Here is a 22,386-nt window from a genome sequence, read left to right as displayed (position 1 = left end):
TACTGAACCTTTTTATATGAACCTTGTGGAATATGGCAAAAAAAGAAAAATGTAATCTTTATGATGTTTTGTATTTCTAAACAAAGCTTTCGCGATCTTTTTTTTCTGATGGAAACTTTTATTAAATTATATTAAATTACACTATTAACGGCTTAATAATATTTATATTTGAACATATTATATCAGAAATTTTATTTAGGGAATTCTGATTTTCGTAACAACTGACTGATCAATTTCTCACATTGTTGGCAGTACTGAGTTTAAGATTGGGGAGTGAGCAAGTTAGTAAACAATACAAATAATACTGCTGATTGAATTGCCCGGGCGTTTTTGTAAATATCTATGTTCTTCTGTATTTATAAAATTTTATAGTTAGTATTGGAAATCAAAAGTAGCCAATTACTTGATTTGGCTCTTCTGTGGAAAATTAAAGACATTTCTTATTGTATTATATTTTGTTTTATGAAAAAGTATTTCTCTTTCGCATCTGATAATAAGCTTAAGGTAATTAATTCACAAAATAATATGTTAACCATATCTTCTATCATTTATTCTTGTACTAGGTAGTTTCCAAATTATATAAATATTTTCCTTTCATGCAAAATAAAAATGATCATTGTTTTTTAAATATTAACAATGAAATATCTTCTAGAAAAGGAGAGAGAAATGGCTGAAGAAGAAATCTGTGGATTTCTAGATGTCAAGTTTTGTGGTAACAAGTCCAAAGTTCATAAGGTAAAAAAGAGAACATTGGGCCCTTGGAAAGTTTGGAAAAGGCATTGGTGTTCCTTTCAAAAGTTAGATTCTGAATTAGGAGTCAGAGTAAATCTTGATTATTGTATTGGCAACGATAATAGTTCATCATCAAATGACAAAGAGAATTTCATAGTAATACCATTGGATGCCATTATTTGCCGTACCCAATCTAGATCTAAGCAATTTGCTTTTGGTATATTTCCTATCAAAGATAGAAAACCATTGCTCTATTTAGCTGGTAATTCAGAGACAGAGTCACAGCGGTGGATGGCAAATATTAGACAGCTATTAAGACCTAGAAAGCTTAAATTTGCACCAGGATCTTATAAAATATCTATGGTTGACAATCCACATTCCAAAGCATCAGGATTGACAGGTATTTAAGTCATTATTCATAGAAAGAATCTGTGCTTTTTGAAGTTTAATTACCAGAACTTCTTTCAGGGATGTATGGTGATTTGATAACAAACACATTAGGAGTAATAATAAAGGATATTCATTCTGGTGAAATATTAGAGAATTTTGAGTGGGATGAACTAAATCAGTTTCACTTGATCACGGCAGGACGACCAGATGACGTTAAATGTATTTGTGTGATTCATACATCAAAAAAATTCCGTGCTGGAATTGGTGAACTACATTTGTTTTGTTTAGAAGCTGGTAAATTGTTGCAAGATTTGGTAACTCAGGGCCGTGGTCCAAGACACAAGCAAACTAATGGACGACCTTTAAGCTTAAGTGAAGGTGATATTAGAGCAATATCCCATGATGAACGTTTACGAAGTTATTCAGTAACAACTGGAAGAATGGAGTTAAAAATATTATCTAAGAGAAGAGAATCTAATGAAAGATATGAAGAAATAAGCTATAGAATGTCTGGTAAAATAAATGAGGATGTTTATCAACCAGAACCATATGACCATTATCATGTTAGAAGATACTCTGATATTTCGGCAACTTCTGGGATTTATGAAGAAATTCCAGATGAATCCGACATGAGTGCAGTGGCTGCCTCAAATTTTTATATGGAAAATCTCTTTTGTAATCGACTGTCAGAAGAGCCACCACCTTTGCCTCCACGTCAGAGGTGCGCTTCGGAGTCCATGAAAGGAAGCAGGTTTGTATTCATTTAGTTTTTCTTCATTCAATATTATGCTTGTTTAATATTACATTTATTTTTATTATATACATATATATGTCTTTTTAAGGTTGCAAGATATTCGGGCGTCTGGACCTAGTAGTTTGCCTTTAACATCTCATAAAAGCTCTGTACTGATCGAGAAAAATAATTTAGGATTCCAAAGAATAACAGATGAGTCTAATTACGTTCCCATGTCACCTCGATTAAAAGATATCACGTTAGTAGAAATGCAAGCGGCTCTACAAGAAAATGATTACGTTATTATGCGATAGACAGGATATCAATTGTGCAGTAAACAAATTCTCGTGAGAAATCTGTTAATATTTGCTACCTAATATTTAATTTCGTTTTTAAATTTTTTTTTAAATACATATATACATGTTCGGAAGAAAATATAAAAGATGAGGCATGATTGAAGTTAATTCAATTATATGTAGATATAACAGAGAAGAGGTCAGGAACTAGTTTAAATTTTATTGAACCTACTGATTCGTACAAAATTTCATATACTTTATTCAAAATTATAAATTTGTACATGTGCGAGGCTTCCGTTATCGGAACTGTATTGGAGCGCGTTGTTGCAGCAGACCTATGTTATTTAAGTGTTAAATACGGCAGAATTTTTTAAATTTCCTTAATATTAAATATTCCTTCAGTCATTAAATTCTCTAGATTTTATATTTTTCTAAGCTAATCTGTAGCCGTTAACCGATATTTTGAGCCTAATCCGTGATTTGTAAAAATATCAAATTCTTCACGATTTAGAAGGGCTCCACGTACATCGTCCAAAACGATCACCTTCGGATATCTACAAATAAAATAAAAAAAAGTCTATCACAATTCCGCGATAATAATATACATACATATATGTATATAATAGGTATATTTGACATCTGCATCATAAAAAGTTGTGAATTTTATACGAAATATATGTATATATATACAAGTAGCCTGATTGAAAAAGTATATTTACCCATTATCACTGCATCTTTCCCAAGCTTTTGCCAAAGACATTCTGACTAAATCCTCTGCAAGGCATTCAACAGCCTAGTAAAATATAAAATATGTGGGAAATTTAATTTTTCATTGATTTTTAAATTGTGTAAAAATATATATATGTAAAACATACCCGCATTATCATTCGACCAGCTGCGCCATGTACGACAGTAGGTACAATTTCTTCAGAAATTAGCTTAATACCAATTTCTCTGGCAGTTTCACAAATAAAATTATAAAACGGCACTAATTTCTTTTCAAGTTCCAATACTGTAATTTTCGTGTTTACAAATTCCTTATGCTCTTTTCTTTCTTTTAGTCCCTTCTTGCTTTCTAGTGCAACATCAGTATTTACAACATCAACCTCAATGTCCAATTCATTGGATTGATGTAAATTAGAGTTAAGCAAATTATCATTCGATTGATCTGGATAAATTTGAAGCCACTTGCAGAAAGTATCAGGCTGTGTACATGTAGAAATGCTTTTGGCGATTGTGGAAACAGGTAAACTCTTCTGCTGTTTTATTGACCGAATAGTCAAATTCGGACAAAGAGGCGTATAACCGTGCAATCTCGCCCAAATCATTATTTCCTTAATGGTCCATAATTCTTCCTCCGTGAATGGCTTTTTCTTCATAAAATATCGTATCATCCTTGCTCGATTCCATTCACAGGCATTTCGCTTCGCTATACTATAGCTAAAAAATTCTTCTTCGCTCGTGCAGGCATAAGGATGGAGTCGTCTGTAATCGGAGTCGGAAGCATTTTGAGTTATCAAGGGCATTCTTCTAACAATGAATCGCAATAGGCCTTGAACGTTCAGAATATTTGCTACCTCAATTGTTCGGATAATTTCGTCATAAAACTCCTTTTTACTTTGGAGCTTGTACTTATCCTTGCCTAAAGTGATTTTCTGGCGTGATAACTTGAATTCCTTCGATTCTTGATTGTTCACTTTTAACATCTGTTCAGTAGCTGATTCTTTTTCAAAATTAAAAGAAAGATCATTTGGTGAATTTCTTCTCTCAGCTATCTTTAGTACTGGTATATTGGAATTTACATTTAAGAGAATACTTTTAGAAACTTGAAGCTTTAATCCTTGTTGTACCTTTGTTCTATTAGGATCTTGTTCTTGGATTTTAGTTTCTGTACCTAAAGGTTTCTTCAACAAACTAATACCACGAGAAGTAGTTAAATTTATCCTTGATTTTGTTGAATCATTATTACGGGCATAATTCATACCTGCAATATCTACAGGAATCGTTTTATTGTTCTGAAGAACTAAGACATGTCTATTTCCAGATGGTTCAAACAATGGAGGAATAGAAATTTTCAAAGGACGAAGGTTCGAGTGAACTCTGGAGCAACTTAGAGGAAGTACTTTCCGATTAACTTCATCTAACAAAGGTATGCTTGTGCTTGTTAATTCCTCTTGTACCTTTAAGTCTGTTAAATATCCATTTATTAAAAGTTCACTTGTTATTGTGTTATTAGTTTCAGTGTCCTCTTCTCTATCTTCTTTCTGCTGATTATCTACTGTGACAATCTTATGTAAAAATGAATTAGTTAATGTTGTTGATGAATGATCAATAGTTAAATTTCTTTCAGAATTGTTTAAATACTTGGAACCACAATAATCATGATCAAGTTCTACATAAAATAACAGTTTTTTCACATTTATTAAATCTTCATTAATTTCTATATTTTCTGAGGATTCTTTCTTAACTACCACTTCACTGCTCTTATCTGCTAATTCTAATGTTTTATTTATGTTGTTACTTATAAAACCAGACATGAGATTAGAATCTTTATCATTTTCTAGCTTCACATCGTAATTATGCTCGTTCTCATTAAAATCTTCGTCAATTACTTTACCCGTATTTCGTTTAGAATTTCGGGAGTCTGCATAGATCCATATATCGACAAGTGTCTCGGATCCTAAAGTTTGTAGACCAGTATAAGTACGGTCTAATTTCAAATAATGAATTACGTCCATTGGCTTATTGAGAGCACTTTTAAAATGCAATTGTACTCTTAGCGGGAATTCACCCCAACCGCGTCTTGAAAGACAAAATGGTGCTGATGTAACTTCGACAACATCATTAGGTCTATAACTAGGATGTAAAAAGAATCGAACTTTGCTAACAAAATCATTAATATCAGGATTTTCTTTATTTCCTCTAACATACATTGTCCACTTGTGACTAGCTGCATCTTCTCTCCATTCTGGAGGAATCCATTTTGAAATGTTTCCAATAATTATACGTTTCCTCACTTTGTGCCTAATACCTCTCGATGGACATTGAGACTCTGGGACTTCACTTTTTGGAGGAATATATCGTGGAATTTTCTTTGGCCGTGGATCTTCGTCCGTTTCATTCCTTCTTTTCTCTAATCGATAATGTTCAGAAGCTTCTTCTATTTTTACTGCAGCATCACCAGTGGTACTTGATGAGTATATCGAAATTGATTCTGATGTGGTAAAATAACTGTCTTTGTTAGATGTTGTTGACGTAGAAATAATGGAACTGTCGGATAACTTTGGCGATTTACCAATTAGCTGTTTTATTGCAGGATGAATTTGAGTTTGTTTTGCTTCTCCATTTTGTGAATTTTGACACTGTTTGCGATTATAAAAGTCAGCAACAATAACATAACGCAAAAGATGAAGGATTTTTGATGCTCTATGCAATCTTTCTTGTAACTCTAAAACTTCTTTCTCTTTTGTATTAATTTCCTGGGAAAATTCCCTTTCAATAATAGCAGTTATTTTTCTTGCTGTACTGCTTCGTGCTAAAATGAAATAACAATAAAAGCGAATGCAAATAAATACAATTAATTCTGTATATTTTATTCATTGTACACATTCAATTTTTAGTGATGTTGTTACAAAAAGATAGTTCTTAATATTAAAATAAATGGAGTATAAACAGGTTAGATACAATAGAAACATCGCGTAAATTTGATAAAAAATTTCATATATACCATTTTCTTCGTAAATTCGTTGATGTTTTTCATCACTTGCATCGGATGGCCCGTAATCGGGATCTTGATCTTTTAAGGCACTCATTTACCATAGTTGTTTTCGAACGTATAATTAAATGGTAAAATATTTAAAACCTACTTTTTGTATTTTATATGTAATAAAAAAACTGTTTTATCGTTAATATCAGTTTCTTCTTATAGTACTTGTAATTTAAATGACGACCATGTGCTTTGTACTTCTTTTAAACCACCCTTTGAACAGAGGGTTGAAATTCGAAGTGTTGATGCAACTTTCTATAAACAAACGATGGAGGTTATATTTTCCACGAAATATTTTATTTCAGTCAATGATGCTGATTATATCGACAACAGAAAATTTATCGCACATTTTACAACAATTATCTTACATACATTATTACAAATCTGATATCATAGTGACAGATATATATATATATATATATATATACATACATACATACATCATAGTTCAGTTTCTATATTGTCCATATGTTATCTCATGATACCGTAGAAATTTTCAAGAAAGCGTGACAACACATGTGAAGTATGTTATTAGTATTGTATTATATGTATACATACGTAAAGTTAGCTTAGTAACAACAGGTGTGCTTTGTAGTAAAAATATTCAATCAACTTTATTATTATTTCCCTAAAAGTGTAGCAAAGGAAATTTGTTAAATTTTGTCAGTGTTTTCCATTCTGCCTATTGTATATAATAGAAATCTATCGAGAATGTCGCTTCAAACTTTTACCTGAAAAATTAACCCTATCAATTTCTACTTGACTGATCGAAGTATGTAACATTTATTCATTAATATTAAAAATTCGAAAAAAAACCTCGAATATACCTAGGCAATATAGAGTTCATATTCTTTAAAACAACTGATAAATATCTAGCGTAGGGACTTTTACGGTCGGGTATAGGGGAAATACCACGCGACAGATTGGCAATAGGTAGCCTCGTAGTGTGTGCAAGTGTAGTCATGGCTGTCTGACAAAACATTCGAAATAACACGAATTAATGTAGTAGTTGGTTATCAAAGGTATCATGCTGTATTTCTTACAAAGCGCTATATTGTCCTGATTTAAATTCCGAAGAGTTAATTAGTGACATATTATTAAAGGATCGATTCGCATCCACGTACGTCGAGGTGTACTTGGTAGATCATCATTGAGAATAATAATAAATAAGTGGATAGAGCAATTGTGGATCAGGAAGGAAGTTACGGGGTTGAAGGCGCGGTGAGCGTAAGCCTGCGAGATTCTCTTTTGAAATCTTGTTAAAACGAGCGTCGCGTCTGAACGACCACCGACGATCGATTACGCAAGATGACCATTCTGTCGAAGAAGAAGACGAACGCCTCGAAAGATAGACGAGAAGGAGGCAGCACTTCCGAAGTCGATGTTCACGGAGTGCAAAACGAGCATACCTCCGGATCCATCACACTACCTAATAGCCCATATCAGGTGAATGAATAATCCCTTTATTGCAACTATACTACTCGCACAAATACTTCTAGTTGTAAATAGTTGCAAGAGTGAACCTTAAAACAACCTTTTGCGAACCGTGACAGGTACGTGCAGCGAACGGTTTCGCGGTCGATCTACACGGGGTTCAAACTGATCACGGATCTGGTTCTATCGTTCTTACAGGGAGCTCGTACGAGGTAGGAAACATAAAAGCTAATTTTTTTTTAACCCCCAATTCCCATAGGTCACATTATGAGAAAATATTGGAAATATTTCATCAGTTGTTCATTGTCATTTCATTTTCATCAGTTGTCATTTCTATCTCTATTGATATAAAACATGTTTTACGAGTTTACTCTGAGATACATGTAAAATATATTTTACTTTACTTTTTTATTTTTATTATAAATTACACATCTTTTGTTGGTGTATACATTTCATTATTTTAGTACACAAAAAAAATATGTTATAATTTGGACATGAGTATTATATTAGTATGAAATATATTCATATATTTCAGATGCACATAAAATCTCAAATGATAGCAAACAAACCAAATAACACAAAACATACTTTTTTTCAAGATACTGTTAAAAATGAATGAAACCAAAATTCTATCAACAATATTATGAATTAATATATCGGAATAGATACTAAATTGACTACTAGCCTTACTAGATTTACTGGAATGCATTAGAACCTATAAACTATTGATTTGCTTATGTTATAGAACAAATAAGAAAGTAATATTTATAGGTGCCTATGGGAATTAAGGAATTAACATTACATTAGGTATTTTTCTTTCCTTTTTTATTATTAAATTTTTATATAAATACCCTGAATTTCAAATTATCCTTTTTTTATGGAATATCATTTGTCATTTGCTATGTATATAATAACTCTCTATAGTTAATAAAAATATATTATAATGTATTCAACACTTATATGTGTTCTTCTATTAAAGTCAAGTGTAGATCGTCGAGAAGATAAACATTTTGAAGAAGGAAGTGGTCCCAGTCATGGTAAACGCCACAGACAACGAGCAAGTCCACATAGGTAGTGTATGAAAGACCAAAAAATTCCTAAATTTGTTTTATATCATTGTATTATCTATCATTTTAGATATATTCAGTCTAGTATATTGTATTCAGAATTTTATGTTTTGTTTTGTATTTTATGTTGAGTGTTTATTTTACAGTGGCTGTATTGGAAGAAATTCACGTTCAAAACGTGATAGAGAAAGAGATAGGGGCCGAGAAAGAGACAGGGAGAGAGAAAGAGAACGTGAAAGACAAGCTACACCTCCCACTGCATCTAGCAGTGGCTTACAAGGTTCATATTTGTAATGCTTCTTCTATGCATACATATATTAAATTTATCACTTAATATTAAAACAAGCATAGATCAACTTAAATTATATTGGAAAAAGACATTTTTCTGTGATATTAAAATTTTGTTATATAAAATAAGAAAACATTTCTTAGTAAAATAAATAATAAATAATACACTTTACTTAGCTACAGATGGTAGTGTCATAGCCAATAATCGAATGGCTATTGTCGGGACTGCTGCAAATATAGAACATGAATTAGCTAATGGATATAATAGTGGTGATGAATATACTGGCAGAACTGGAAATAATCTTACACTGGCTGAATGGCAAGAGGTTAGTTATGAAATGATAGATAGTTATGACAATGGATAATTTTTATTGTCAAATTTTTTGATTATATTTTTTTTTTACAGCGAGATAGATGGTTTGAAAAACGAATGCGAAAAATGGGATTTATCGTCAAAAAGATGGGTGAGGATGGAGCATGTCTATTTAGAGCTGTTGCAGATCAAGTTTATGGTGATCAAGAAATGCATGGTGTAGTTCGGAAGCATTGCATGGATTATATTGTAAGTATTGAACACAAGAATGATAGAAATCCATTATTTAAAAATAAATTTATTAATTATATGGTGTGATTTTCTAGGCTTCCAATCAAGAATTTTTTTCTCACTTTGTAGCGGAAGATTTTAGCACATATGTAGATAGAAAACGACAAGAATATGTACATGGAAATCATATAGAGATGCAAGCTATGTCTGAAATGTATAATCGTAGCATTCAATTATATTGCTACAGTACTGGTCCGTGTCAATATGCGCTTTGGTAAAGTTAATCTTTTTGTACTTTTAATATTAGCTTTTGTAATTTTACACAGAACCAATTAATATTTTCCATACGATGGTCGAAAGTGATAATGAACCGATACGATTGTCTTATCAACGTGGTAGCCATTATAATAGCATAGTAGACCCATATAAAGCTACAATTGGTGTTGGTCTTGGCTTACCTTCATACAATCCTGGTGCTGCGGATCGACAACTTATATCAGATGCAGTTCGTCAAAGCGAAGAATTACACATTGAGCAGGTGAAGAATTACTATAGTTAGTTGTTCTATTTAATATCGTTTTAAACTTTAAACTTCTACAATAAATGAAAAGAACAATTATTTTTGTGCACAGACGATGCTAGAAGATAAAATAAAAGCAACTGACTGGGAAGCAACAAACGAAGCCATAGAAGAACAAGTTGCTAGGGAAAGTTATTTGCAATGGTTAAGGGATAATGAAATGCGAAAAGCTGTAAGTTCCATGCAATTTTTGTCTATTATTTTAGACGAGTAAAGTAAAACATTGTCTTGTGATTTAATAAAGAGATCAGCGAGCAGCAGCAGTACAAGTACAGTAACAAGTGCGCAACACAGTCACGCACATTTTCACCCTCATGGAGGTCGTGGTCAACAACGAAGCCACACTTCTTCTCCGACCACGACTCAAACTAGCCAAGATAATTTGCGTAATTCTCCAAAAGTTCGTTTCTAGTTATTAATGTTACTAAGACAGTGTAGCCTATATATATTATGTTGTATATTATGTTTTGTATGTTTTAATTTATAATTTCAGGTAAATGATTCGGTAAGATACAATAAAAGGTCTCCGCAACACCAGTCAACACAAGGATCTACTATGTCTCACCTTGCCTCAGATTTTGAATCTAAAATCTCGCAGGAACCTGTACCAGGTAGTAGTAAAGAGGCTCATGCTTCACCGGATATCTCGTTATTCAATCGTCTTCCTCCCGAAGTATTTGGTAAGTCAAGTATTAGCAGTTAAATTAAATGTCAGTAACTAAGTTACCTTATGATATATAATTATAATATAGGTACAGGATGTTCCGTTTAACTGAAAACAGTAGGATATTTCACGAGGGATTAAAGCTATATTTTAACAAAAGTTGTTTGATTTGAAGGAGGATATCATATCATACCTCTTACCAAACAACTTCTATTCAAACTTTTTAGGTTACGTTAATCCCTCATGAGATATTCTACTGTTTTCAGTTAAATGAAACACTATATAATTAATTTTAAATATTTTGATCAAGAAGAATAATTTTTGCTATGCAAAAACATGTTCGTAATTTACTAGGTTTGACTGATTGGGAAGACAGTGACATACTCTCGCAAGTTTTGGCTACATCACAGCAGGAATATTTAGACAGCTTGAAACAATCACGGAGTTCTGCCTCTTCTGGAAATGATACTAACAATATACTAGATTCTAGTAATAGTTAATTTTTAAAATCGTTATTGATAAAGTTCAAAAGAATACTGAAGCAAAAGTATATGCATTTGTATGCAGCGTTTTTCATAGGATGTGATATATCCGAAAAATAAGATAGTTCTAAATCAAAAAAATGAAGCAATTCTTAGTGTTATCACATGGTCATTAGTCACTAAGAGTCATCGACAGTTATGTTGAATGCATGCCTAATAAACTTAATTACCGGCTGCAAATCGTATCGCATTAATTTCTGCTGAAGTTATTGTGTACTTTAAATCAGATATGAATTGAAGCATATAGCGAGTTTCCAAAGAAGTGGTTGGATTATAACTTTACCAAATATTAGCACAAGTGTTTAAGTGTTTAAGTTTATTAAGGATGCATCTGCTTTTCTCTATTAATAACAAGAAATTTAATCAACAAAGAAATGATCACGTAAAAGCATCAAGAATTGTTTTCTTCAGTTTCGTTGGTTTGACGTATGAGTTTGATAATGCATCTTATGGGATACTCTGTACATACTGCAGTATCATCTAATTCTGCATTGCACTAGGGTATAAGGTGGTTTGCTTTTTTCATTGGAAATAAATGTTTGGTGAGCATCGTTCAATTCAAGAATTGTTGATGTGTGCACGAGTACTCTAAAAGAGTACATACATCGCGTTAACGTGCACACTTTTTGAAAAACTAGAGTAGCCATATTGTTTTGCCAGCAGTGTTTCACCTTATGGACAGGAACTTTTTTACAATCAAGTCTTAAAAAATAACCCATTTTTGTCGTTGTTCATCTATATTAAATTGTCTGCGTGTTCTTGAATGCAGCATTTACTATTGTGAATTATGCAATTCAATCAGGTCAACTGCGTCACTACATCCTTTTTTGTGGTATGATATAATACATCTAAACGCTTTAGGAAAAAAATCTTTATTGCGTTATTTGTAAAAAAAGAAGAATAAAACTACTACATGTAATTTAATGCCCGAATTTTCCCTACCTTTGCATATGTGCTTTCGTTAATACATATGTATAGAGAATGTTTGCTAACGAATCTTAGAGACTTTAAATAGTATTAAAACAATACTTTATAAATTGTGAGCAAACAAGAATGCGTTTTTGTAAACACTTTTTATGAATAATAATAAATCCACAATCTATGCACGTCATATGCATATTCTCGAAATATAATTAGATTTCATTTGTGCATTCCAAGTTATAAGCATAAATGAAGAAACAACGAATTCCTTATGATTTTCATATGATCTTATTTGTTAATTTGTAACAGTACGCCATTAAATACGAAACTAATCAAATCAAAAATCATTGTATTTTTTTTTTTTGTAAAAAAATAGCTCTTCTTAAAAAGTAAATGTATTTAATTAATTATTATATTTAATTATATTATTCAATTTCAAATATCTGATTGGAAATAGACATTTCTGACATACCAGAAAAAAATTCAAACTTTATTGGACTAACTGTTTATATTGATCTACCATAACAAATTGATTGATGTTTAGTACTCTTAGCTAAATTAATTTTGTGAATTAATAATTCGATTTTATTCGCGTTTTTTATCATTTTTGTCAAAAATGTCCATGCATATAAATGATTATATATTCGAAACATTGTTAGGACAGGGGTCTTTCGGGTATGTATTCGTGCTAAATTAAATTTTCCTATTTTTCCTCATCGTCTATTGTTTCTAGATCAGTTTACTTAGTACGACGAAAGAAAGACTCTAAACCATTCGTAGTTAAGGAACAAATTCTCGATAATGTAAACGCACTACCTTTTAAGGTGAGGAAATTTCTTAATTGAAATAGGCCAAATTAATTGTTGTGTCACCATATCAAGGAGATGTACCTATTAATTAACTTTTTTTTGTACATAAAAGATTGTCTCTATGCTTAATTTTATATACTATAACTGATTGCATGCATATTTAATGTGCTCAGAACATATCAGAAGAAGTGAAATGTTTGCACACTTTGAGACATACTAATATAGTTGCTTACTATGGAGCTTGGATAGAAGACAATCACAGTTACATTCTTATGGAATATGCAACGCGAGGCACTTTGAAAGATTTGTTAGAAAACAATGAGACACCACTTAAAGAGGAAGTAAGAACTTGGGAAACATTACATCTCATTATTTTTCGTCTACGATATTTTAAACATTTGATATAATATTAATATGTTAATACTAATGAATACATATGTTAATTTAGGATGCGCTGTATTTATTCTCCCAAGTCGTTCTTGGAGTTCACCACATCCATTTCAAAAAGATTCTTCACCGTGATTTGAAACCGGAAAACATCATGCTAACCGGAAGCCGCGGTGACATCGTAAAGATCGGAGATTTCGGCGTCTCGAAAAATTTTAAAGAGTATTATTCATTGTGAAAAACTTACTTTATGAAATATTAATAGTTTATGTTCAATATTTTTATATAATTTTATGGAGTATTATCATTATTGTACAGATTAACGAAACCATCAATTATATGTCGCGCTGGATCATTTTGTTACATGGCTCCAGAAATGCTAACGGACCAATCTTATGATTTCAAATGCGATATATGGAGCATGGGCGTCATTCTCTATGAAATGGTTTCAAAAAGACATCCTTTTCCCGCTATGGTAAAGTTAGATTAATTTAATCCGGATTTTAATCAATGTAATTTTTGACTTTATTCTATTTTTTATACGTATGGTATGTATCCCAATTTTCAGAGTCTAACAGAAATCATAAAAATGATTTGCGAAGAAAAACCACGGCCTCTTCCCCGAGGGACATCAACGTCTGTTGTTAGCTTGATATCAAAAATGTTGAGAAAAGATCCATTTTGTCGGCCGAAAATAGATCAATTGATCCTCTGCCCTTACCTTGTATCTTTCATTATTCGGATATATTTAAATTTAGGACGAGTTATGAGTATTACTAACAAGAATAATGGAAATTTTAATCCGGAAATATTTCTGAAATTTTTAAAATCGTAAATAACGTTTAAAAATTAGACACTAAAAGTTATATATTTAAATATAGATTTTCTTCATAGAGTAGTCACTTTTTATATTTATATTCATATAATTATTATATAATTCTGTACATAATAAATATTATAGTATAATGTACTTTATAATAATTACTGATAATTATTGCAGGTAGTCAGTTTAATGAAATTGTACAGGGAACGGTTATCGAACTCGGACTCTCTGTACTAGGATCAAAAGCGTAACGACAGGAAGCGAAGACCGGAACTGCGGAATGTTCGTTTTATTTCATCACGTGCATACCTTTTGAAAACCGTTCAGTTCGTATTTAGTTTAGTTATCATTCTTCTGCGTGTATAAACGTCGCAATAACTTCTAACTTCTGTTTATTAGGAAACCGTGTTGGAAGTTAAGTGTTAGCTTCTTGCTATGTAATTTAAAGTGTAAAATTTCCTATTTTCGTATTTAAAATACTTTAAATTCCAGAAAAATTTATAATAAAATACATAAGATAGAAAAAGATCCTCAGTTGTTTCCATGATGAAACATGTGATTGTGTATCTGCTTAACATTCTTTATATAATACCTCAATATTAAGATCTTATTTTTTTCATGAAATAAAAATTGTCTAAAATATTAAGAAAATGTGGTTGATTTTATTAGTATGTAATTGCCTTTACTGGCTAACATGTGCTTCTTCATGGATTCCTTTAAATCCGATGCTCGGAGAACAAATAGATCTCGTCGGCGGCGAAAACGAAAGTTTCATTCCCAATTGGACCAAAAGTATGGAAAATGACGAGACGAAGGATGTCTTTGATACTTTTGTCACCAACGATGCTTTCAACTCGACGCAGTTTCCATTCAATTCCATTGATCGAGATCATGATCTTATGGACGAGGTAGAACATATCGAACCCAGGCATTGGCCAGTTAGACCAGATATTGTATATACTCGGACAATTATTCCTCCAACCACAGAGATGCCGTTGCCACGAAAGCCACTTAATCCGCCTACTCTTGCCCAAAGAAATTCATCAACGCAGAGGTAAGAAATTTATAGATATAACAAAAATTGACCTGTTAAAGTTCAATCACTTTAAAATGTATCTTTCATTTTAAGGTACCCACCAATCACACCACCACTATCTACAGCATCAATAGATGAAGTTTTTTGTGACTTTGGAACATTTCCAGCACAGACACTTTGTGAGTGGCAAAATGGTGATAGTGTAATAAACTGGGTAGCTGGAACTGGCATGGGTACCAATTGGATGGGTGGTCCCCCAAGTGATTATACCACTGGTACTATGGAAGGAGGGTATGCTTCAATATACATATTTATTTCCAATTCTATGTCTGTATAGTAACTCAAGTTTGAATTAGATATGCCTTCCTTGAAACATCACAACTGCCACAAAAGGATGGTAAAACAAAAACTCCAGGAGGACTGCTGCATAGTGCTCAACTAGGAAGTACAGGAGTTGTTGGAACTTGTATTATGTTTAAGTATAGCATGGATGGCCTCAGCGTCGCTGGTCTGAGAGTTCTACTTCATGTAGGTGTAGATGAATATTCTATTAAGAAAGAACAAACTGAAGAAATCACTCCAGAAAATGCGACTATACCGTCTTGCAAGCCACTGGAAATTTTTGACGAACGTGTCATTTGGAATGCTCAGTATTATACCCTGGGTGTTTGGCAGCAAACACAAATGCTATACACATATCCCGAGTTACATTCGGTAATTGGATAACTTTCTTCCCGAATTAATATTTTCCTTGAGAAAAGCATCATGGTTTTCATATTCAGAACATTATGATTATCATATAGAAACATGGTATTTATTTTTAGTTGATCATCGAAGGAATTCCTGTGGATTCTACCGATCCAGCCCGTCTATATAGGGGCTACATAGCCATAGATGACATAGATTTACAGCCAGGTACTTCATGTATCGGTTTCTGCAATTTTGCTGGTGGATTTTGTGATTGGGCTAATGACGCAGAGGATGATTTCGATTGGACAATTGTAAGTTTATCATCAATTTCACTATTACGCTATAATATATATAAATACGTGTATAGAGTCGTGGAAGTGGGAATCCCACAACTGGACCCGCAATGGATAGTTCGATAGACCAATCAACAGCTGGAGGATATGCGTATATAGATTCTTCTTTTCCTCGTCGACCAGGAGACAGAGCCAGGCTCGTTAGCACCAGCTTTCCCGCATCAAGTGCCGATACACCTATGTGTATGCACTTTTGGTTCCACATGTTTGGCTCTGGCATCGGTTCTTTAAAACTGTTCATTCGTCATTTTCGTAATTTGGATGCAGCTCTCCGAGAAATTTGGAGTCTGAACGGAAACGCTGGAAATACGTGGTTCGTTGCTCAAATTACAATTAGCTCTCTGGATGATTTTCAACTCCTTTTCGAAGCATCTGTAGGTAACACTGAGATGGGAGATATTGCCATTGACGACATCTCTTTTACACAAGGTGCTTGTCCAGGTAAAGATTTATAAAAAATAGTTAATACATACAGAGATCTGATTGAAAACGAAATAGAGATCACTGTTGGTTTTCGAATATTCATTCATGTACACTTTCAGCTTTACCTCAAGTTGCCGTACCTACACCACGAGACTGCACCTTCGAAGTCGACGAATGTGACTGGATCAATTCTCGAGATCCTGATCGAGTGGAGTGGGAAAGAGTATCTATACAAGTGCTGAATCCCAGGAACCAACGAAAATCGTACAGCAATGGATATACAGTTAATCGAAGAAATGAGTATTTCCTTAATCTGGGACGTCCAAGAGGAGGACCTCGATCATCCGGAGGTGGAACAGCGCAACTCGTTAGTCGGGAAATGAAAGGCAGTGATGAGCCATTATGTGTTACCTTCTGGTACTTTATGTTTGAGTCTTTCATTGATTCTATCGGACCAAGCTTAGGTAGATATTTTATATTTTTTTCTTTAATTATTCTAATATGCCTATAATAATGATGCAAATTCAAAGGTGTACTCCGTGTATTTATACAAACAACAGAAGAATCATCAACTGAATCAAGATCAATCTGGCAACTGTATAGTAACCAAGGACCCACATGGAGGTATGCACAAATCAATATAAACGAAAGGAAGAACTTCAACGTAGTTTTCGAGGGTACTTGGGGTCCCAATCGTGCTAGTGGCAGCATTGGCATTGACGATATTGCTTTCTATACTGGAAATTGTTCTGGTAAGCTTTCAATAAATCCTGTTTTTTCTAATTCTACCTCAAACTAATTATGTTATTACTGGTTTGTAGTGAAACCACCTGGTGCATCTGTGAGACCAGAAGATTGTAGCTTTGAGAAAGGGTTATGTGGTTGGGAAAATATTACTTCTTCTGAGAATGAGCGTACAGTCACTTGGCAGCGTGCGTTTCTTGCTCATCGTCCAGCTCAGCTATTGGATAAAACTTTTGGGGCAACCGGAGACTTTGTTTTCTTTGATATTTTTACTATAAATAAACAATCCACAGATGTACGTTTACGATCTCCCATAATTCAAACATCACCCGACGAAGAATCGGTTTGTTTCACTTTTTGGTTCGCTGCCTTTGGTGTTGAAGAATCTACAACGTTGCAAGTTATTAAAATGAATATCGACGAAGAAGTAGGCAACGATGAAGAGAATGATGGAAAACAACAACCTGTAGGTATTTATAATTCTTTGAGATCTAGGATATCCTAAAAAATCAATATTTTATTTGTTTTAGTTATGGTCATTAACAGCAAAAGGATTTAACAATCCTAGACCTGTATGGACTGCAGCACAGGTAACAATAGATGCACGTGCATCTTATCGTCTCATCTTAAGAGGAAGTGCTAGTAATGGAGGTTTTGCGATCGACGACATAAAGTTTCAACCTCAAAGTTGTACAAGTAAGATTCTTTTTACTAAATGAATAAAATAAAGAGACATACCATACTTTGATATTCTAATTTTGTAGTTCGACCAGCTGCTGCTCAACCCGTTAATAATGGAAATTAAACTATTAGAACTCATTATGATCTATATTACATTGTTTTTATGTCATCTCTTACAAAACTTATATGAAGTAAGCTTCTGTAAATAATAAATGCACAATTCATTCAGAAATAAAAGCCAAGGATTTATTTATACAATTGTGTAACATCTATCAAAAAATCTGTATCAAAGGAGGCTCTTTTTCTTGAAAAATTGTCTCCTAATTTCAAAGATAACAACACCAAGTGCTACAGCCGCATTCAAACTATCCACTCCTTTTACTAAAGGTATATTGATACGAATACCGTTCTTTTCTTTCAAGAATTTATAGGAATTAAAATTCAAACCTTCAGTTTCTCCACTTACAACAATTACAGATTCTTTTTTTGTATAATCTACAGAATAGTATGGAAGAATAGGTAGTTTTAACATGAAATCTCTCATCAGGTGTTTATTTTTTGGTACCATATCTTCTTTTGATTGCTTATTAGTATCCACTGTAAGTTTTGACTTCAAATCTTCTGGATCAATATCAAATATTTGCAAACTTGTTTGAAGTATTTCAGTTGAATAATTGTGCAAAAACTCATCACCAAAAGTGCTATCTGCTACAAAAATGTTACTGTCCTCACTAATTAGCAATGGGATCTCATCCCATGTTGGAAATGCATGAATAGGTAGTTGGAAATGTGTACCAGCTGCACTTCTGAGAACTTTTGGATCCCACAAATCTACACATCCTGAAGATATTGAATCTTAATTTAATGATTATTCCTTTATTTAAAAAATTACTAATGTCATTTATATATATGTCATAAATTCATGGTCTAATACCTTTCATTAGGATTAATTTTTCACAACCTACTGCTGCAGCAGCCCTCATAATAGATCCTAAATTCCCTGGTTCTCTTATATTATCGCAAACAATAGTAAGTGGTAATGCATTATCAGCTGGTTCATTCTTATGTACATTTGGAGTTTTAAAAATTCCTACATTACAAAAAGAAATATAGACAAAACCATCAAAGTATTAAACTTGTTAATACAAAAGCTGCATGTTTAAAATATACAATATTATTACCTAACAAACCAGGAGAAGTGGTTAAAGCAGACCACAACTGTATTGTAGTATATGGAACTTTGTATAATTTAACTTCATTGGGAAGTTTTAATGCAGCTATGTCAGATGAATCATTGAAAATTATTGAATGCGGTATTGCACCAGATTTTATAGCATCTATGATTAGTCTTTTTCCTTCCAAAACTATCTCATCATTTTTTTCCCTCCTCTTTCGTGACTTTAAATTACTCATCAAGGATCTATAAGCATAAAAATTCCCAAATAATTCTTTTTATTTTATACATATAACTTTGACACATAACTTTCTATTCAAGATTCAATATTTTATACATATAACTTTCTATTCAAGATTATAATAAAATCAAAAATAAGCAACTTACGATACAATTTTTTCATTTTCTTTAAGTTTTGTAAATAAATTCTTTTTCGCAGCGTTTTCAGTTTTTTCACTTTTCTTTTCTTGGGTGGGTTTCTTTTTACTCGATTTTCTCGCAGAAATCCTTTCTCGGCGAATCTGCGGCTGAGTAGTATCTTCACTTTCGAAAAGTTCATCTTCGTTAACAATTGCAATCGGTCTTCGACTATTCCACCTTGCATACGTCCGTATTATACACAAATTAACTGTCTTTAATTGTTTAGCATATCGAATTGGTTGAATAGTATTACGTGCAATATTTAGAAATACCATCGTTGCTCACGTTTTAATACAAAATATTTATTTTTATTACTTATAACCTTTGTTCTAAACATTGCATAGTTCTTTATTAATTGTGCAGAGCACCGAACACGTATATTTTGATGAAAACATTTCTCTAAAATATTATACTATTCACACAAATTAACTTAATAATTAACTTTAAAAAAATGTACACGCGTGTTTTATTCAAAGAGTTTAAAAACAGCAATAGCGTGAATTAGAAAGTTCGGGGCCTTACGAGACTCGTTAAACTCCTGCTATAAAAATTTAAACTACTAGATGTCGACACGTGTCAATGAAACATTGTTCTGTGCTTTGGAACTTATAAATGTTATGGTCACCGAATAATTATTAATTTGTGTCATTCACAATTGATGAAATTATTAACACTGCAATGAAATTATAAAAGTTATTTCTAAATGTTTTAAGAATTGTCCTCTATTTATCCGCTAACTGATTCAAATCATATAAAATATTTAAGTGAAATATTCCCGCCAAAAAATATCAATTTTTGTTCGTAAATTTTTTACTAACATTTATTTCTATGATGATTAAATAATTGAATAGGATAAGTATGATGATTGGGATAACATATTTAATGTAAAAAGTCACGGATTCAATTTGCTATAGCTAATATTATCATAGTTATATTTCAAACATAAGAAAAAATATAGAGCAAATTAAACAATTATAGGGCAGGAAATTCGAAGCATATTTTCTCTAATTTATTAATTGGAATTGCCAAAGACAATTTTAGGGTCTAAGTATCAAATGTTAATTCAAAATACATGCATTAAAATTCAGAGTAAACAAAATAAATTATTATAGTACATGATCCCTATTAATTTACGTTAGAAAAGATTTGATACTCTGACCCAAATAATGTCTTTATCTTAAATTAATTTCGTTTCAGTTTACATAAATATACTATTTCTAACATCATCCAAGATATAGTTCTTCTTTTTAGTAATTTCACATGTATACATGTTTATATGTCGCTGTACACACTTGAAGAACAGAATCTCTTACATTAAAATAGTTTAAAATAAGGTAAAAATATATAATATATATAGCTCATAATCTGTATCCAAAGAGATTTCAACCAGTCTCTAGTTTTGGATATCAGGCACTGATTCCACTATTGAAGAATCTTGGCCAGAAAGATCCATTCTTTAAAACTTAATCAATACAGTCAACATAGTAATAGTCATAGTAGCATAACAAATATATATTATTATATATTTGTGTAATCTGATATGCATGTAATGTACGCGTAGTTTTATGTGTGTCCATAGATGTAATATTTGTGTATGTGTTATTTTTCTGTTGTGTTATTATATGCAGTGTACGCACATGTCGTATTCAAAGAGATGTATATAAGTATAAAGTATTTATAGTCAAATATTAGAACCGCGATTGGTATCAAACCGTTCCATATAATTATTCAGAAGTTCTTTTCTTTTTTTTTTTGGTTTTTGTACGCTGTCATAGGAGCTGAAAGTCATTAAAATCTCAGCATGAGATATGGATTAAGCCACGTAAATATCTTTAACCTACTTCATTATTTTTCTGTTATACGATTACAAGAAACGTTTATATTTATTGTCTTTATATAATTAGAACCCTTAAGCCCTTATTACTTATTGTCTCATAATTCCTAATAAATTAACGCGATAAAAACAACTAATTTTTGAAATATTTTGTCTTCTTGGTTCGCATGAACAAGAAATTTCTTTCTATTCACATAATTATTGTTGTTCTTGATATGTTTGTCTAACAAAAACCTTTATGTTGAAAAAGTAATCAAAATATTTCAATCGTGAGTTATAGTCTAACTTTCAAATTTTGCGGGCAATCGGCCGAGCGCTTAAGGGTCGAAAGTCAAATTGATTGTACGTGTAATCGATACACATATAGTTTAAATAGGTATGTTGAACAAGATGTCCACTGATGCGTTTTCATTCCTTTTGTTTTTTCAAAAATTTCATTTTCATATGTAAGTATTTAATTATTATAATTTTTAATACACTATAACACTTTACATCTCATATATCGCAAAATTGAAATCGCATCCATGTCGATTGCACGTACAGATTACAAGAATATCTCTTAACAGTAATTATTGTCTTCGGTATAGTTCCGTTGATTATGCTTTATTTATCTCTTATCTTAAGTATGTATATATATATATATATTTATACATATATATATATATTGTCAAAATTTTCAAAATATTAGTCTTTCTATTTTATTGTCAAGTTCAAATAAGGCGGAGAAAACCAGAGCATAATAGTTTAATTTCTATCTTGGATTGGAATATCGATTATAGTATTATATCGATTACCGTTGCAGCCATTATTAAACGGTTTCACATTCGAAGAACATAAACGAAGATCCTGATAGAAGAAATAGATATCATAATAGATAATCATCGAATAGGTACGACTACCATCATTATTTAATTCTATTGAAATTTAAATTAATAATATAGTTAATAAATAAAATTGTAATAGACATAAAGTATCGTTTATAATTCGAATAATCCTCAACTTCGACTTATCTCCAATATTTGCTCAAATAATTGTAAACGATACTATATTGATGT

The 22,386-nt window shown here is 32.0% G+C and overlaps 5 protein-coding genes and 1 long non-coding RNA gene across 11 annotated transcripts; 3 read left to right on the top strand and 3 right to left on the bottom strand.

Annotated features, from left to right (window-relative positions):
• The first annotated feature begins 21 nt into the window (after positions 1-21).
• Positions 22-4,321, top strand: LOC117217207. 2 transcript variants are annotated; one of them, XM_033464627.1, is made up of 5 exons: positions 22-504; positions 653-1,132; positions 1,201-1,873; positions 1,965-2,202; positions 4,196-4,321. In XM_033464627.1, the coding sequence occupies exons 2-4, from the start codon at positions 667-669 to the stop codon at positions 2,167-2,169; spliced, it is 1,344 nt and encodes a 447-aa protein (XP_033320518.1). In that variant the 5' UTR covers positions 22-504; positions 653-666; the 3' UTR covers positions 2,170-2,202; positions 4,196-4,321. The 2 variants fall into 2 exon arrangements, with proteins under 2 accessions (XP_033320518.1, XP_033320517.1); XM_033464626.1 differs by lacking the exon at positions 4,196-4,321 and having other exon boundaries at positions 1,965-2,351.
• Positions 2,584-6,732, bottom strand: LOC117217203. Of its 2 annotated transcripts, none has more exons than XM_033464611.1 (6): positions 6,649-6,732; positions 6,358-6,545; positions 5,879-6,172; positions 3,027-5,686; positions 2,871-2,944; positions 2,584-2,705 (listed from the first exon to the last, which is right to left on the bottom strand). In XM_033464611.1, the coding sequence occupies exons 3-6, from the start codon at positions 5,961-5,963 to the stop codon at positions 2,588-2,590; spliced, it is 2,937 nt and encodes a 978-aa protein (XP_033320502.1). In that variant the 5' UTR covers positions 5,964-6,172; positions 6,358-6,545; positions 6,649-6,732; the 3' UTR covers positions 2,584-2,587. The 2 variants fall into 2 exon arrangements, with proteins under 2 accessions (XP_033320502.1, XP_033320503.1); XM_033464612.1 differs by having other exon boundaries at positions 6,476-6,545.
• A 62-nt stretch (positions 6,733-6,794) lies between these two features.
• LOC117217204 (OTU domain-containing protein 5-B) lies at positions 6,795-12,147 on the top strand. Of its 4 annotated transcripts, XM_033464615.1 has the most exons (13): positions 6,796-6,939; positions 7,021-7,363; positions 7,471-7,563; positions 8,331-8,422; positions 8,565-8,698; positions 8,884-9,032; positions 9,113-9,268; positions 9,346-9,502; positions 9,577-9,788; positions 9,862-10,002; positions 10,075-10,230; positions 10,324-10,510; positions 10,849-12,147. In XM_033464615.1, exons 2-13 carry the CDS (start codon positions 7,226-7,228, stop codon positions 10,992-10,994), a joined length of 1,761 nt encoding a protein of 586 aa, XP_033320506.1. In that variant the 5' UTR covers positions 6,796-6,939; positions 7,021-7,225; the 3' UTR covers positions 10,995-12,147. The 4 variants fall into 4 exon arrangements, with proteins under 4 accessions (XP_033320508.1, XP_033320506.1, XP_033320507.1 ...); XM_033464617.1 differs by lacking the exon at positions 10,075-10,230 and having other exon boundaries at positions 6,795-6,939; XM_033464616.1 differs by lacking the exon at positions 6,796-6,939 and having other exon boundaries at positions 7,226-7,363; positions 9,883-10,002.
• A 213-nt stretch (positions 12,148-12,360) lies between these two features.
• On the top strand, positions 12,361-18,127 carry LOC117217245 (MAM and LDL-receptor class A domain-containing protein 1-like). The gene is made up of 16 exons (XM_033464709.1): positions 12,361-12,632; positions 12,691-12,781; positions 12,940-13,107; positions 13,215-13,375; positions 13,472-13,628; positions 13,722-13,916; positions 14,624-15,030; positions 15,106-15,303; positions 15,369-15,726; positions 15,837-16,013; positions 16,070-16,496; positions 16,598-16,942; positions 17,009-17,230; positions 17,300-17,688; positions 17,753-17,918; positions 17,987-18,127. Exons 1-16 carry the CDS (start codon positions 12,574-12,576, stop codon positions 18,025-18,027), a joined length of 3,561 nt encoding a protein of 1,186 aa, XP_033320600.1. The 5' UTR covers positions 12,361-12,573; the 3' UTR covers positions 18,028-18,127.
• Positions 17,002-17,794, bottom strand: LOC117217247. Its single transcript, XR_004489505.1, has 3 exons — positions 17,687-17,794; positions 17,376-17,608; positions 17,002-17,317 (listed from the first exon to the last, which is right to left on the bottom strand). It is a non-coding gene; the product is annotated as an uncharacterized LOC117217247 (long non-coding RNA).
• Positions 18,128-20,031, bottom strand: LOC117217243 (rRNA methyltransferase 3, mitochondrial). The gene is made up of 4 exons (XM_033464706.1): positions 19,465-20,031; positions 19,085-19,323; positions 18,838-18,993; positions 18,128-18,743 (listed from the first exon to the last, which is right to left on the bottom strand). The coding sequence occupies exons 1-4, from the start codon at positions 19,770-19,772 to the stop codon at positions 18,190-18,192; spliced, it is 1,257 nt and encodes a 418-aa protein (XP_033320597.1). The 5' UTR covers positions 19,773-20,031; the 3' UTR covers positions 18,128-18,189.
• Positions 20,032-22,386: the final 2,355 nt, after the last annotated feature.

The sequence above is a fragment of the Bombus bifarius genome, unplaced genomic scaffold (assembly GCF_011952205.1).
Source record: "Bombus bifarius isolate JDL3187 unplaced genomic scaffold, Bbif_JDL3187 scf7180000007975, whole genome shotgun sequence".
NCBI classification, from domain to species: Eukaryota; Metazoa; Arthropoda; class Insecta; order Hymenoptera; family Apidae; genus Bombus; species Bombus bifarius.
The sequence above is the reverse complement of the archived record's forward strand: the minus strand, read 5'-3'. Positions and strand labels throughout refer to the sequence as shown.

Excerpts from the sequence above, each read along its gene's own strand:
- LOC117217204 (XM_033464615.1), top strand. The coding sequence starts at position 7,226 with ATGACCATTCTGTCGAAGAAGAAGACGAACGCCTCGAAAGATAGACGA. Across the intron at positions 7,364-7,470 it reads TACCTAATAGCCCATATCAG|GTACGTGCAGCGAACGGTTT; the intron begins GTGAATGAATAA and ends GAACCGTGACAG. Across the intron at positions 9,503-9,576 it reads ATTATATTGCTACAGTACTG|AACCAATTAATATTTTCCAT; the intron begins GTCCGTGTCAAT and ends AATTTTACACAG.
- LOC117217245 (XM_033464709.1), top strand. The coding sequence starts at position 12,574 with ATGTCCATGCATATAAATGATTATATATTCGAAACATTGTTAGGACAG. Across the intron at positions 13,108-13,214 it reads AGACACCACTTAAAGAGGAA|GATGCGCTGTATTTATTCTC; the intron begins GTAAGAACTTGG and ends ATGTTAATTTAG. Across the intron at positions 15,304-15,368 it reads ACTGGTACTATGGAAGGAGG|ATATGCCTTCCTTGAAACAT; the intron begins GTATGCTTCAAT and ends AGTTTGAATTAG.
- LOC117217207 (XM_033464627.1), top strand. The coding sequence starts at position 667 with ATGGCTGAAGAAGAAATCTGTGGATTTCTAGATGTCAAGTTTTGTGGT. Across the intron at positions 1,133-1,200 it reads CAAAGCATCAGGATTGACAG|GGATGTATGGTGATTTGATA; the intron begins GTATTTAAGTCA and ends AACTTCTTTCAG. Across the intron at positions 1,874-1,964 it reads GAGTCCATGAAAGGAAGCAG|GTTGCAAGATATTCGGGCGT; the intron begins GTTTGTATTCAT and ends TGTCTTTTTAAG.
- LOC117217243 (XM_033464706.1), bottom strand. The coding sequence starts at position 19,772 with ATGGTATTTCTAAATATTGCACGTAATACTATTCAACCAATTCGATAT. Across the intron at positions 19,324-19,464 it reads GAAAATGAAAAAATTGTATC|ATCCTTGATGAGTAATTTAA; the intron begins GTAAGTTGCTTA and ends TTATGCTTATAG. Across the intron at positions 18,744-18,837 it reads AAAATTAATCCTAATGAAAG|GATGTGTAGATTTGTGGGAT; the intron begins GTATTAGACCAT and ends CAATATCTTCAG.
- LOC117217203 (XM_033464611.1), bottom strand. The coding sequence starts at position 5,963 with ATGAGTGCCTTAAAAGATCAAGATCCCGATTACGGGCCATCCGATGCA. Across the intron at positions 5,687-5,878 it reads ACGAATTTACGAAGAAAATG|CACGAAGCAGTACAGCAAGA; the intron begins GTATATATGAAA and ends ATTTCATTTTAG. Across the intron at positions 2,945-3,026 it reads CTGGTCGAATGATAATGCGG|GCTGTTGAATGCCTTGCAGA; the intron begins GTATGTTTTACA and ends ATATTTTACTAG.